Source organism: Caenorhabditis elegans, chromosome I, assembly GCF_000002985.6.
Source record: "Caenorhabditis elegans chromosome I".
Classification (NCBI taxonomy): Eukaryota; Metazoa; Nematoda; class Chromadorea; order Rhabditida; family Rhabditidae; genus Caenorhabditis; species Caenorhabditis elegans.
Genome location: NC_003279.8, coordinates 6053248 through 6068400, shown reverse-complemented (window position 1 = coordinate 6068400; position 15153 = coordinate 6053248). Strand labels below are relative to the sequence as shown.

Genomic DNA, 15153 nt, shown 5'->3' with positions numbered 1-15153 from the left:
TTTTTCAAATATATTTTAATTACAAAAAATGAAGCTCCTCCCATTTTCTGCAAGACGCATGCGCACTTTTTTAAACTGTCTAAAATATATTTGGGCATGAATTTCCGAGAACATTGAATTTAAAACAAAACTACATAAATTCGTAAAAAACAAACAAATTAATAATCGTTTTTTTTGCCAGGCGTGCGCATATAAATATATTAATGAAACCGTAGAAAACTTCAAATAGTGCAACTTCCGCATGGTTCACTTTTGCTCCTATTTACGAAAATCGCAAAATTGCCCATAACACCGTGCGAAAAAATCCCGATGAAATTTTAAAATTTCAATTTCAGAAAATTTAAAAAAATCAATTTTCAGACAAAAAAATGGGATCAATAATTCGAATACTCCTGGTTTCAATCAATATTCTTCTAGCCTTATTTATTTTTCAAAATGGATTTCTTTTGAAAAGACAGGAGATTTTATCGAAATCCAGTTGCTCCGATGCTCATGCACAACCTGGACAAACGTGTTGGATGAAACAGCAATATCAGAGAGTACGAAGAGTTTTTATTTTTGACGACTAAATTAAAAACCTAGGCCTAGATAAAAACTTTTAAAAAATTGTTCCTGAGTTCTCCACGTGGAGTTCACAATGTTTCCCAAAGAAGCGCATTTGTATTTCAGGTGATTCTTATACTCGTCGACGCTCTTCGCTACGATTTTCTGATTCCAATTGACGAAAATACAAAAAAATCGAAGGAGGAATGGTACTATCGAGGACAAATGAAAGTGGGAAATTTCTTTTAATTTTTTTTCTGGAAATAATGGTTTCAGAATATCGAAAAACTTGTAAAATCGGGGAATGTATCAATTGGAACTCTTCTAGCCGATCCACCAACAACTACATTGCAAAGATTAAAGGTACAAAAGAGGTCTCGAATGACACTTTTGAACTACGTTGCCGCTGAAAATTGGTTTCCGAAAAAACTATAATAAAAGATTTTTCAGGCATTAACCACTGGAACCCTTCCAACATTTATTGACGCTGGAGACAATTTCTCGCCTGATGCGGTCATAAGTGAAGATAGTTTTGTCTATCAAGCAGCACAACTTGGAAAAAATGTCACACTTCTCGGAGATGACACGTGGTAAATATTTTTTAAAAGAATTAGATTTAGTCAAAAACTTGTTTGAAACACACCATATATTTGCTGTTATTCAATTGTAGAATTTTGCAATATTGACTTAAAAACACCCGTTGTCTCGGCCGACCGAAACTTTGTTTTTTTCTTTTTAGTGCAAAAACTGTATATGTATTGAAGAATTATGGATACAAAATTTCTCGAAATGAGAAAGAGAAATTTCGAAATATTTGTGAGTACTGTAGTTGCAAAGTTTCGGTCGTTTTGAGAACGGGTACCGTACTTTCCCGTCAAATCTCGCAGAAGATCGCAACTGTGAAATATTTGGATTTTTGTCAGATATCACAATTATCAAAGTCATCAGAGACATTCCAGGCTTTCCTTGTTCCCAAATCAATTCTCAAAAACAGCAGCCTACGATTCATTCGACATTAATGATTTGAACACCGTCGATGATAAAATTGCTCGTAAGATTTTTTTTGGAAAGTATTATAATAAAATGGTATTTTGCTTTGAAGGACGTAAAATAATCAGAAATTTAAGAATGCCAACAAATGCAAAAATGAATTCAACAACGAAGTTTTTCGATTTTTCCAGATTTTTCTATTTGAATTTCGTCCAAAATAAGAGGACGCATCCACTTTCAAAACATTCATTCGTTCATAAATGGACGGAGCCATTTTCTGATTGGTTTTGTAGTTCTCATTTTGGAGGATGTTCAAACAGGAGAATCTGCCAAAATTTGAAGAAAAAACGCGTTTTTTAAAGTTGACTATTTCCGGTGAATAAAAACAAAATTCCTTTCCAGCGATTCTACAAGATGAAATGCTCAATTCAAACTCATCAATCATTATTGCTCATTTTCTCGGAGTTGATCACTGTGGACATAAATTTGGACCATCTCATCCAGTCATGGCAGACACTCTGCGAAAAGTTAGAGTTTTTTGGACGTTGACCCATTTCATCTTTCTTTCCAGATGGATCGAATAATTGGTCAAACGATCGAAACAATGAAATCTGATGATCATGGAATGACATCTACAGGAGATCATGGCGGAGAATCTGAAAATGAAATTCGTGCAGGAATCCTTGTACACTCAAAAAAACATCAAATTATTCTTCCTGAACGTCCAATTCATCAAATCGATATTGTTCCAACAATATCTCTTCTAATGGGTCTTCCTATTCCATTTTCCAATTTAGGAACTGTTATCACTCAATTATTTACCAGAGATTTATGGGAAATTGCGGTTGGAATGAATTATGAGCAAGTAAAAAGGTGAAACTTAGTTTTAAGAATTGTAGAGGCAAATGATGGGTTTCGTGTGGCAGGACTCAGTTGGCATGTGCCTTTAAACGTTATTTTCACTCAAAAAAGTTTTTAAAATTCTAGATTCGCGGAAACTTACGCGGCGCAGAAAAATTTCGGCGAACTTCATTCTCATACAATTCGCGATTCAAATACAATGGAAGAACAGCTCGAGTGAGTTTTTTGAACTACAGTACCACCTTGTGGGCGGAGTTTTGATGTAATAAATGTTTTCCAGCACAATGTCACGAATCCAGACACTTCTTCGAGTATCGTGGACTCAATTTGATGATGCTTATATTAATGCTGGAATATTCTCACTCGTTGAAGCTATCATGTTCTTGATTACTAATGAGGTTGGCCTTTCGATTTCTAGAATTTGTGAGACCACGTGTCAAATTGTTCATTGTTTCAGGTGATGTCTTTAGAATGGATAATCTATCGAACGGGATGTGGTCTCCTTCAGGCAGCACTTCTCACTGATAAAACTGATTCCGATGGGAGTGCCAGAACTTTGTTACTGGTAATTTTCTTTCACCCGCCAGTTTTGGTGGAATAGTTTCTAAAATTCCAGATGACTCTCGCGGTCTCGTGTCTCTCCTCTATCATATCAATGTGTCATAAAGCTTTGCAAATTCGGATATCGATAAAATCGATGCTCTCGGCAAAAGTAATAGGTAATTCATTGTTCATCAGAAATATAGTTACATAAAAAAAAAGTTAGCAGGTCCAAAATTGGAAAATAAATAAATAAATAGTAAGATCGAAAGTATTTTTGGCGTATATAATAAGGGAAACTTCATCCAAAGTACTTCATAACCTCTTGAAGTCGTTTACGGGCATCGAGGACACGTTTTTCTTGGGAACTGATTTCTTCGACGATGTGTGCAATTGGAATACGCTGAAAATATGAAAAAAAAAATTTAAAATTGTTTCTGAAAAAAGTCAGAATATTTACTGTTTTGAAATTTCTGGTTTTCTCAAGATATCATTTTTGATTTATTTTTTTCTAATTAAAAAAGGCTTTTCCAGAGCAAGAAAAATATTTTTCGAGATTTTTTAAATGTTTTCAACTGGGCTTACCTCACAAAGTGGCTGATCATGGAGAGCTAATCCGATGAAATTAACATCGAGCTTATCTTTGTTAGCTGCTTGTCCGAATGTTCCATTTGTCATAAATCCATTGTTCATTTGTTGGATTACTGTAGTCATTGCCTCTTCTGGAGTAAATGCAGACACTCCTGGCTTGATCAATGAGATCTTTTTAATTGATTCGTACGAGTATTCTGCCTTTTTAACGTCACCGATCTGGAAATTAATTTATGTTTTACTTGTTTTTATACCAGTTCCACAATTCTTTGTTAGAAAATGTCTTCCAAATTTAATGGTTCGGAATTAGTTTTTTCGTGTTGAGACCCCAAACATTTCAACGAACCCTGTCTGGTTTCTCGTGTGGGATGGATACTTGAAGGCCACTGAGACTCTTTGCCCACATTGCCTGAAATGGTCTCATTTCTGTCTTCCGCCGAGATCGCCGTTTCAATAGCTCGTCGTTTTGCACCTGGAAATACGATTATATTATAGAGGACAAGGATTTTTAAATCAAATTAGTTTATTTGATGGGGAACAAGTTTTTGGGCGATATCTTCAAAATCTTAATACTTTGGGAGAAAGTTTTCTTTAAAAATCCCACCTTAGTCTCTGGCTGTGCTGTGGTAACTTCTGAAACATGCTGGGAGAATGTGGTGGGACACTTTCTGACCACTAAATCCCAATTTCCATCGAATCCAGTTTTGATGTCCTTTTCAACTGGACGAGCCTTTACCGGACGCCCGGGACGACGTTGTCGGAACAGAGCATCTGCTTTTGCCATTTTTCTAGAAAGAATGGTAGAAATGTTTTAGTTGAATTATGAAAAGTGTGCGAAGATTAGAAAAAGAAAACATCGGTTTTTTGAAATATTTGAGCTGGAAAATGAATCAAATAACGGGTCATGCATTTTAAAATTCAATATTTGAATTATCATCAACAGTTTAGAAACAATCGTAGTGAAAAACGTGGTTTCAAATTCAAAAACCTCAAATTTATGAGAAAAAATCAATAAAATGAGCATAATGTTTAATTGCTGGATACGCAAAAAGAGGGAACGCTGGCCAACAGAGGTGTGCGTCGGAGCGCGTTTGTGTTTATACGGTGAACCTAGGGGAGGGCAATGAACACAGAAAGCGAAAAAAGTGAATGAAGTGAGAATTTGCTCGTAAATGGACGTGAGCAAAAATATGAACTAATATGTGTTGAAATATTGTCTTAAAATCGAGTTTTCAGGCCCAATTCTCGTCATAATCCATTCGATTAGTCTTTTTTCGAACAGTTATGTGGTCTACGAAGCTCAAGTTGTTCGATACTTTTTGCAATCACTCGTTACTCTCGTGTTTCTTGAAAAATTGCGGTTAGCAACTGAAATTCAACCGAAACATTACTAAAAATTATTTTTTCAGCTCGACTGCGTTGCGCCCTCGGAAACCGTTTAAGCTAAATTTTCTTTGGAAATTTGTAAATCAAGATCAAAATCTAATAATTTTCACACTAATTATGGTTGGTCTGAGGTCGGAGCCCATTTTTCATAGATGTCGTGAAGAAGAAGTTGGATGTGATACATATTACCCTTCGAGGCAGGCTGGGAGTTTAACCAGTAAGTGAAAATTAACGAGAGTAGTTGAAAAATAAATAATAAGAAAGAATTCCAAAATTTGTCAAAAAATAATAAATAACGCTTGTCCGAGAGTAGTACACGGCTTCCCCAAGTTTCACATCTACCGTAGTCTGGCGAATGGTCTCGCAACGAAAGGGAATTTTTGTTTCGAAATTAATTTTTTCTTGGAGTTTTGTTCTATTGAGAGTCGTATTTTCAAATTACACTAACTAAAATGAGCGTAGTTTCTTGATTTTAAATAGATAATCTTTTAAATACAAAATTCTAAAAATATTTCCTAATTTTTCAGGAGACGCACAAGTTGTCCGACTTCTATTTGCTCTCGGATCTCTTGCTGTCGCCAATCTCTCGGTTTTCAAATATTACGGACTTCGAGATACCAAAAGTCAAATTGAATCAAACTCAAAGAGGAGTTCAGGTTGAGAAAAAGTATTCAGCGAAAAAAATTTTAATTTTCAGAAACAATTCGAATTCTCTCAGCAACATCATGGCTTCACATTGCAATTATTGTACTTCACTCAGTATTCGCATCATTGACACATGATGTCTCCAGAGCCAATTTGTCGGCTCATTCGCTTTCTGTGATTTCTTTAATTTGCGCTGTTCTCGCTTGGAGAGAAGGGTATTTTACGAGAACAATTAAAAGGCTTATCTACTCTCACAAAGGCAACTCTTAAATTTCAGAAATTCTGCGATATGTGCTCATTTTTTATTGATGCCGGTTTATATCTTATTTGGTGACGGGCTGATTCCGGCGATAATTATATTCATAGCAGTTTCAGTATTAATTGCTGAATTTGTGTCAAGAGGTGACAAAAATTGATAAATTGTTTTTCTTGAGAATCCATTATTTCAGAATTCATTGCATCTACAATCGCTTTGCTCATCCCACTAGGATTCTATCATCTTGGACATTCACCAGTTATCTCTTCAATTCCATGGAATGCTGCGTTTGTTGGAATTCCTGGTGGAACAGCTCTTCGTGTCCTCCCTGCACTTTTCGTACTCTTTCATCTCAACTTTTCGGCGATCTCATCGATTTTTGTGATCTCAAGTGAAAGTGAATCTAGTCAGAAAGTGAGAGATTTTACTGAAAAACTGAAAACTCTTTATAATTTCAGATGTCTGCACCCAACACAGCTTGGACGTTAACAGAAACTCTTGTATTGATGACAATACGGGCAACGCTCACTTGTTTGGTCTCTTCAATACATCGGCGTCATCTGATGGTTTGGAAAATATTCGCTCCAAAGTTCATTTTCGAATGCATTCTCACCATCGTCTTCATTTTCTCAGCCAATTTCTTTCTTATTTATCGACAGTTTTTTGGCGAGAAATTCAAGAATAGTGAAGCAAAAATAAATAAATTACATTGATTTTAATTTTATCTCGTTTTTCTTTTTATCACAGACATTTTCTTAAACTTACTGGTGCTCTCTACTTTTTTTACTTGAATTATGATTATTTTCTTGTTAAAAAAATAAATCGCGGCTTTTCAAAGAATAATATTTTATTTTAAACTTGGTCTTCATTTCATAAAGTATTCCAGTCAAATCAGCTACTTATTTGGAAATGTCTATGAGTATTGTGTTGAATTTCGCAACTTTTTTTTTGTTGGATGTTGCTCATTCATTTTCTTTCCTCTTCAGTTTTCCTCATCACTAAGTACCTCGAATTAACATTCTCATTAGGTTTTTCTTTTTTTTTTTCTTTATATATAAATGCTAAATTTAAGTTTATATCATTTCATGAATTATTTCTAAATTTTTATCAATCGTTTCCAAGAAATCGTATTTCATAAAAGGACTGTTTAATTAGTTTAAAAACAATTTTAAAATCATAAAACAAACAAATTTTATTAGTCGTCGAATAAAAGGCATTGTACGCAATTTTGATTGTACGCAAACACCGCGTTGTTTACCGTAACCCACAAAACTTAATTTGAATTTTAAAAATGTTTGTCTGACAATAATGTGTGTACCTTAAATCTTGAATTTTTGGAATTTTAAAAGAAAAAGGTCACATGGCTTTGTACGAGAACATTCGCAAGTGTGCCCCTCTGCGCTCCAAAATTTCTCCCACAAAACACGCTCGTTTCTCTCATTGGGTCTCTCGATTTAACCAACTGTCTCCGGCTGTTCTGTGCCTGTGCTGCGCTTCCTCTCTTTTCATTTTCTACTATTTCTTTCAGTGTTTTTCTTGGATTTTTTCTCTTTCAGTTAGGTGCGCGACTGGCAGAAAATCGATACATCAAATTGATTTTTTTTGATTGAGTGAATAATTGAGAAAAACTTTTAGAATGAGTTCCGACGATGAGATCAATATGGACGACAGTGACTCAAGTCAAGGAGAAATTGACGATGGGGTAAGAATTTTCACGTGACCTCTCAAAATGTGTAAATACGTGGCATTTGAATCGGTAACAGCCTGCTCTTTTTTAAATTATTTCGAAACAAAATGGACAACATCAGCAAATTGTCTGCAATGTCATTGTCGGTAGGAATTATTCAATTTTTAAAAATAAATTTGAAATTTCAAAGACTCGAAATAATGAGAAAGTTTCAAAATTTTGCAGTGTATGTCTGACGATGATGGCATCGTACTGGAGAGCCGCGAACAGAATAGCTCCGACTACAAAGATAACGGGGAACCGGATAATGAGGTTTTAAACCTACGATTTTCATTTAAAATATTCAAAATTTCAGGTGCTAAACCACGATTCCTTGGAAGCAGAGATGAAAAAGACAATAACAGATGTACAAGCAGTTCTTCAAGTGAAAACTGGTGTCTGTCGGATTCTTCTGCACAAGTATAAATGGAATAAGGAATCATTATTAGAACGATTCTACGAACATCCTGACACTACCACATTTCTTATCGATGCTCATGTTATTCCACGTCGCCAGGAGCGTTTGCCGGCTGGAGACGCGGAATGCGACATATGTTGCTCGTTGGGAGAACTCTCTGGGCTTTCTTGTAATCACAGAGCTTGTACACAATGCTGGAAGGCGTATTTAACTAATAAGATTGCAAACAATGCACAATCCGAAATAGAATGTATGGCTCCAAATTGCAAATTGCTCATAGAAGATGAAAAGGTGAGGAGAGCTGTCAAAATCAGTATTGATGAATACGATATAAAAGGAAGAAACCTTTTTTCTAAATAGAAAATTGGTAATTTTTCAAATACAGTGAAAATCAGCAGTATTAGTAAAACAAATTTTAAAAATTACCATAAAATGATAGCTTTCCAAAGTTAAATTTAAATTCAAAATAGTTTAATTTTCAGGTTATGTTCTACATTACCGACCCAACAGTAATTGCCACCTACAGAAAGCTGATTGTGGCTAGTTATGTGGAAACGAATCGTCTTCTCAAGTGGTGCCCCGGTATAGATTGTGGGAAAGCTGTTAGAGTGAGTGAATTTTCAGTTAAAAAATGATTTCAATCAAATTTGCAGGTCAGCCATTGGGAACCCCGCCTCGTCGTATGCTCCTGTGGATCTCGATTCTGCTTCTCTTGTGGTCACGATTGGCATGAACCAGTGAACTGTAGGCTGCTGAAGTTATGGCTTAAAAAGTGCAATGATGATAGTGAAACATCGAATTGGATTAATGCAAACACTAAAGAATGTCCAAAATGTATGATCACAATTGAAAAAGACGGTGGATGCAATCATATGACGTGTAAAAATACAGCATGCCGGTTCGAATTTTGTTGGATGTGCCTTGGTCCATGGGAACCTCATGGTTCATCATGGTATAGTTGTAATAGATTTGATGATTCTGCAGCTAAAAATGCTCGGGATGCTCAAGAAGTATCACGTGCAAATCTTCAAAGATATCTTTTCTATTATAATCGATATATGGGACATCAACAAAGTTTACGTTTGGAGGGAAAGGTTTGTTAGATTTAAATAGATTCATTTAATAATATTCAAATATTTTTTAGCTCTATGCAACCGTCAAATCAAAAATGGAGCAAATGCAGACACTTTCCATGTCTTGGATTGAAGTTCAATTCCTTCGGAAAGCTGTCGATGTATTGTCAGAATGCCGTCGGACACTGATGTTCACTTATGCATTCGCATTTTATTTGAAGCGAGATAATAACGCCATTATTTTTGAATCAAATCAAAAAGATCTCGAAATGGAAACAGAACAGCTGTCCGGGTTTTTGGAACGAGATTTAGACAATGAGAATCTGGTGACACTTAAACAAAAGGTAAATTGTTGATTTCTTATCAGCGAAAATTTAAATAAATTTTCTAATTGCAGTGTTCAAATTAAAAAATTTATAGGTCCAAGACAAGTACCGATACGTAGAACATCGCCGAAAAGTACTTCTAGACCATTGTTCCGAAGGAGCTGATCAAGAACTTTGGGTTTTCAACGAGTAATTATTTTTTTGACCAACATATTATTAGTATACTTTTTGTAAAATTTTTTTATTGTTTTGTAGATTATTTTTTCCAAATTCGATTCTTTCAATCAGTTTAACTGTCTACCCTACTTGTCTGTATGTTCATTTCCTGTCATTTACCATCACAATCCTTGTGCTCTCAGATGTTTTTTTTCTTTTCGGCCTAAAACATTTATGTGTATTTTTGTGTAGAATTTTCCAGTCCCACTTTTCCTCTATTCTAAACATCCTCTTTTCTAGACTACGGATTCCTTTTTTTCTGAGTATAAATTTTTGAACATTTTTTTGTTTTTTGTAAATTGCCATGTTATGTAACGTGGTTCTCTTCCATACTTATTTGACGAAGTGCTTCAACTGGAACGAAAAATAACTTTTATTAAACCCGAGATTTGAATTATATGCTAGATTTCGAAAAGTGCTCAGAACTTTATCCTCTCGTATCTCGTGCCGACGCACTCTTGTTTGCCTCACTATCTGCGTCTTTTTTCTGTACAAGCACACAGCTGTTTTCAATGCGCCAGGTCACTCTCTACTGCCTCGCGATATATTGTTATTAATTTTATCTTTTTGAGATAATCTCCTCATTTTTCCCTATTCAGCATGAATTCTGACGCTGAAATGAACACGGAAGACGGAGGTTCGAGTCCAGAGGAATTTGGAGAAGCGGACGTGAGTTGCTTTCAATTTTTGGGGAAAGAGAAACCGAATTTCAGTGTTTTTCCGAAGAAGAAGATGAAGAAATCGTGCTGGACACCAGTGATAATGATACTTCGTACGCCAAAGAAGACAAAAAATCGGAGAATGAGGTTATTTAACCGCGGTTTTGAAGCTGAAAATAATAAATATTTCTTTAGGTCCTCGACAACGACTTGTTGGAGGCTGAAATGAACACGACGATAGCTGATGTTCAAGCAGTTCTTCAAGTTGATCCCGGTGTTTGCCGAATTCTTCTACACAAATATAAATGGAATAAAGAATCATTGCTGGAACGATTATACGAACATCCCGACACAATTGCTTTTCTAATTGATGCACAAGTTATTCCACGTCAACAAGAAGTTATTCCAGCTGGTGATGCAGAATGTGACATTTGCTGCTCCATGGATGAACTTTCGGGTCTTTCATGTAATCATAGAGCTTGTGCAGAATGTTGGCAGGCATATTTGACCAATAAAATCGTAAGCGATGCTCAATCAGAGATAGAGTGTATGGCTCCAAATTGTAAACTGCTAATAGAAGATGAAAAGGTAAATTTTATAAACTTGAAATTATACTTTTAAATATTTTCAGGTACTCGCCTACATCAAAGATCCGACTATAATTGCGAAGTACCGTAAAATGATGGTGGCCAGCTACATAGAAATCAATGCGCTTCTGAAATGGTGTCCAGGGGTTGATTGTGGGAGAACTGTCAAGGTAAACCATTCTGAATTCAATGGAATCCATAAAATTTTGGCTATTTTCTAGGTTAGTCATGGCGAGCCTCGACTTGTCGTGTGCACTTGTGGATCTCGATTCTGTTTCTCTTGTGGCCAGGATTGGCATGAACCAGTAAACTGTCGGCTTCTGAAGTTATGGATGAAAAAGTGCAATGATGACAGTGAAACATCGAATTGGATCAATTCAAACACAAAAGAATGCCCGAAGTGTATGGCGACAATTGAGAAAAACGGTGGATGCAATCAGATTACCTGTAAGAACACTGGATGCAAGTTTCAATTTTGTTGGATGTGCCTCGGGCCGTGGACTGTTCATGCAAACGCATGGTATAAATGCAACAAGTGAGTTGGTCTCGATTTTTGAGATAATTGAAATAATTCAAAACATTCTAGATTTGACGACGAAGCATCTCAAACGGCCAGAACTGCACAAGAATTGTACCGTGCAAATTTGACACGTTATCTTTTTTACTACAATCGCTACATGGGACATTTACAAAGTTTGCGGTTGGAGGGAAAGGTATTCGATAATTCGTAGTTTAAATGTTGTATCAAAAATTGAATTCCAGTTGAACAAGACAGTTAAAGCGAAGATGGATCAAATGCAGAATCTCTCAATGTCTTGGATTGATGTTCAATTTCTACGAAAAGCGGTGGACGTGCTGTCGGAATGCCGTAACACGTTGATGTTCACATACATATTCGCGTTTTATTTGAAGCGAGACAACAATTCAATGATCTTCGAGTCAAATCAGAAGGATCTTGAAATGGAGACCGAGCAACTGTCCGGATTGTTGGAACGAGATCTTGAAAATGAGGACTTGTTGACTCTCAAGCAGAAGGTACTGAAAGAATATCTTATAAATTTGCAAACACTCTATTTTCCAGGTCCAAGACACATTCCGCTACGTGGAACACCGTCGCAAAGTACTCCTTGACCATTGCGCCGAAGGCACCGAACAAGACATTTGGCAGTACAACGAGTGAAATTTGATAATGATTGCAATAATGCTAATAATATTCTCGCTTCTAAAATAACTCAATATTCCTCAGGATTCTCACCACATTCACAAATCTCTGAAATTCTTTGAACCATATCATGTTGTTCCACATCATGTTGTTTTTGGATTAACTCGCGATAATTTCATATATTTTCATAAACAATAACGGCTTCTTTCTACTATATTTGGGTTGCACTACTCCATATCTTATTTTATTTTCAAATGTGATTGCGAAATTGAAATCATGAAATGTGAATTATTTCACAATATATTTACTTTCTCATACTGTCATTGTTATTTATCGATTGTCTATTTTACAGCCTGCTGGGCACTCTCAGCAGGCTCTCGCAGTCATCGATTACCTACTGCGCATCTTTAAATCTCATTCTCTTCATTTTCCGGTTCAATTGCCAGTTGAACCGAAAACTTGAATTAGTGCAATGGACTGTGGTGTCATTGCTCAGTTTTATCTTGAAAAAAAGTTTTATGCTAATTTTTCTTTTACTTAATAATTTTAGAAAAACTTATAATATGCTTTCTTCAAAAAATCTAACGTTAAAAATTTCAGAATGAATTCAGACGACGAGATATACATGGAAGGCAGTGCTTCCAGCGAAGACGATATGGATGATGAAGTAAGTCAAACAGTCATTTAATTATTTAATTTAAATATTTAAAATTTTATTTTCAGTGCCTCTCCGATGACGATGGAATCGCTCGCCATGATCAGTCCGCTTCAGATTATCTGAACAAAAAAGACAAGGATAATGAGGTAATGTTACGTTTTATTACTTTCTTTCCAACTGAACCGTTTTCAGGTGCTTGACCACGATTCATTGGAAGCTGAAATGAAGAAAGCAATTTCAGAAGTAGAAGCAGTTCTTCAAGTGAAAACCGGCGTTTGTCGGATTCTTCTACACAAATACAAATGGAATAAAGAATCGTTGTTGGAACGATTCTACGAACATCCCGACACAATTGCTTTTCTAATTGATGCACAAGTTATTCCACGTCAACAAGAAGTTATTCCAGCTGGTGATGCAGAATGTGACATTTGCTGCTCCATGGATGAACTTTCGGGTCTTTCATGTAATCATAGAGCTTGTGCAGAATGTTGGCAGGCATATTTGACCAATAAAATCGTAAGCGATGCTCAATCCGAAATAGAATGTATGGCTCCAAATTGTAAACTGCTAATAGAAGATGAAAAGGTAATTGAATATTCGATTAATAGCTCAAAACACTATTTTTGTATTTTCAGGTGTTGTCCTACATCTCAGATCCGACTATGGTGTCAAAATACCGTAAATTGATGGTAGCAAGTTATGTAGAAATCAATTGTCTTCTTAGATGGTGCCCTGGAATTGACTGTGGGAAGGCTGTGAAGGTAGGAGTGAATTTTGATTTTTTATATGTAAATTTAAAATTTATTCTTACAGGTCAGCCACTGGGAACCTCGCCTTGTTGTCTGCTCTTGCGGCACCTGCTTTTGCTTCTCTTGTGGACAAAACTGGCATGAGCCCTTGAACTGCCGCCATTTGAAAAAATGGATTAAAAAGTGCCAAGACGACAGTGAAACAATGAATTGGATAAACGCAAATACGAAAGACTGTCCGAAGTGTATGATTCCAATTGAGAAGAACGGCGGATGTAATCGAATGCTCTGTACAAATTCTGGCTGCCGATACGAGTTCTGTTGGATGTGCCTTGAGCCATGGACCAAACACGGATACCAATATGCCTGCAACGGATATGATGAGACTGCTGTCAAAAACCCTCAGGACGCTCAGGAAATATCACGTGCCAACTTGAAGCGATATCTTTTCTACTTCAATCGGTACATGGGGCACGAACAGAGTTTGCAGCTTGAGGGAAAGCTCAATATAAAAGTTGCGAAGAAAATGGAACAGATGGAGAATATGTCCATGTCATGGATTGAAGTTCAATTCCTGCGAAAAGCTGTCGATATTCTATCAGAATGCCGTCGTACTTTGATGTATACATATGCATTTGCATTTTATTTGAAGAAAGATAATAATTCGATTATTTTTGAATCAAATCAAGCAAATCTCGAAATGGAAACCGAACAGTTATCCGGATTCTTGGAGAGAGATCTTGAAGATGAAGATTTAGTTACTCTTAAGCAAAAGGTAAATTCAAATAGTTTCATAAAATCACATTTTCTAATTTTTTCAGGTCCAAGACAAATATCGCTACGTAGAACAACGCCGCAAAGTGCTTTTAGATCATTGCGCTGAAGGTGCGGAGCAAGACATTTGGCAGTACAACGATTGAATCTTTAAGTCTTTTAATCATTAATTATCATATTCTTAATCTCTTTTACCAGTTTGACTGGAATCTTTATCTATTTATTTTTTTACATTCTTACTCCGGCTCATTAAGGGTATTCATTTCGATTCTCACTATTGAAATATGCTAAATTAGCATTTGTCTAGATATAATTTTATGTGTTTTTCTTCAAAAATTTTCCTGCGTTTCCATGTCCTTTCCATTTCCCCTTCATATCTTCATGTTCATTCTCACTGATTGTAATTCGAGAATTAATTCGGAATACGTTATGGAAAAAAGTTTGAATTGACCCCTTTACCATTCCAGCATCCGACGAAGAAGAAATCGGTTAATTATGAAACGGTCGGGCACTAATTCCATTTAAATATGTGTCTTCGATCGCATATGTGTACACTGTTTCCGAAATGTATAATTAAGGAATTGGAAAAAACTGAACGGTGTGTGTGTGCTAATCGAATTCGCATTTTTACAGCTATTCAAAAAAAGAAGGTTGTATTACTTTTTCTAGAAGACTTGAACGGTTCAAGTTGAACCCAATCCGCTAGAAAAAATGATCCAATTTGTATTGGGAATAACCGGAACGACAATGCTTAATTACCAAATTATTTTGAAAAAGGCCTTTTAAGTTCTTGAAGTGTTTTTAATAACTGGAAAATGTGCCCCATATGGAATTTTTTCTACCGTACTCCTTTAAAGGCGCATACTTCTCTCTGCCTATCTTTTCTTTATGTTTAGGTCTGAAATAAAAAATTTTTCTGAGTTTCAGGTTAAAATACACGTTTAAATAGATAAAGAACCCTTCAATTTGTTTTAAATTCCATTTACAAGGGAA

General features: G+C 35.8%; 5 protein-coding genes and 1 non-coding gene across 6 annotated transcripts; 5 read left to right on the top strand and 1 right to left on the bottom strand.

The window, feature by feature from the left end:
• Positions 1-360: 360 nt before the first annotated feature.
• pigo-1 (GPI ethanolamine phosphate transferase 3) lies at positions 361-6669 on the top strand. Its single transcript, NM_059349.7, has 18 exons — positions 361-539; positions 670-774; positions 820-906; positions 994-1133; positions 1503-1594; positions 1936-2060; positions 2105-2406; positions 2521-2610; positions 2675-2792; positions 2852-2959; positions 3011-3113; positions 4762-4885; positions 4935-5128; positions 5439-5567; positions 5609-5771; positions 5834-5958; positions 6006-6226; positions 6271-6669. Exons 1-18 carry the CDS (start codon positions 369-371, stop codon positions 6523-6525), a joined length of 2652 nt encoding a protein of 883 aa, NP_491750.3. The 5' UTR covers positions 361-368; the 3' UTR covers positions 6526-6669.
• On the bottom strand, positions 3103-4313 carry mbd-2 (Methyl-CpG binding protein 2/3 C-terminal domain-containing protein). The gene is made up of 4 exons (NM_001025841.4): positions 4130-4313; positions 3872-3997; positions 3520-3744; positions 3103-3337 (listed from the first exon to the last, which is right to left on the bottom strand). The coding sequence occupies exons 1-4, from the start codon at positions 4307-4309 to the stop codon at positions 3236-3238; spliced, it is 633 nt and encodes a 210-aa protein (NP_001021012.1). The 5' UTR covers positions 4310-4313; the 3' UTR covers positions 3103-3235.
• A 778-nt stretch (positions 6670-7447) lies between the features above and the next one.
• ari-1.1 (E3 ubiquitin-protein ligase ari-1.1) lies at positions 7448-9853 on the top strand. The gene is made up of 7 exons (NM_059348.7): positions 7448-7514; positions 7725-7811; positions 7855-8247; positions 8439-8564; positions 8610-9050; positions 9101-9373; positions 9450-9853. Exons 1-7 carry the CDS (start codon positions 7449-7451, stop codon positions 9546-9548), a joined length of 1485 nt encoding a protein of 494 aa, NP_491749.2. The 5' UTR covers position 7448; the 3' UTR covers positions 9549-9853.
• A 123-nt stretch (positions 9854-9976) lies between these two features.
• Positions 9977-12270, top strand: ari-1.2 (RBR-type E3 ubiquitin transferase). The gene is made up of 9 exons (NM_059347.5): positions 9977-10092; positions 10144-10240; positions 10285-10377; positions 10426-10818; positions 10862-10987; positions 11039-11352; positions 11404-11530; positions 11580-11852; positions 11899-12270. The coding sequence occupies exons 2-9, from the start codon at positions 10172-10174 to the stop codon at positions 11995-11997; spliced, it is 1494 nt and encodes a 497-aa protein (NP_491748.1). The 5' UTR covers positions 9977-10092; positions 10144-10171; the 3' UTR covers positions 11998-12270.
• A 309-nt stretch (positions 12271-12579) lies between these two features.
• ari-1.3 (RBR-type E3 ubiquitin transferase) lies at positions 12580-14616 on the top strand. Its single transcript, NM_001392396.1, has 6 exons — positions 12580-12646; positions 12703-12783; positions 12830-13222; positions 13273-13398; positions 13451-14161; positions 14208-14616. Exons 1-6 carry the CDS (start codon positions 12581-12583, stop codon positions 14304-14306), a joined length of 1476 nt encoding a protein of 491 aa, NP_001379539.1. The 5' UTR covers position 12580; the 3' UTR covers positions 14307-14616.
• Positions 13399-13450, top strand: mir-4926. Its single transcript, NR_050159.2, has one exon. It is a non-coding gene; the product is annotated as a pre-microRNA mir-4926 (primary transcript).
• Positions 14617-15153: the final 537 nt, after the last annotated feature.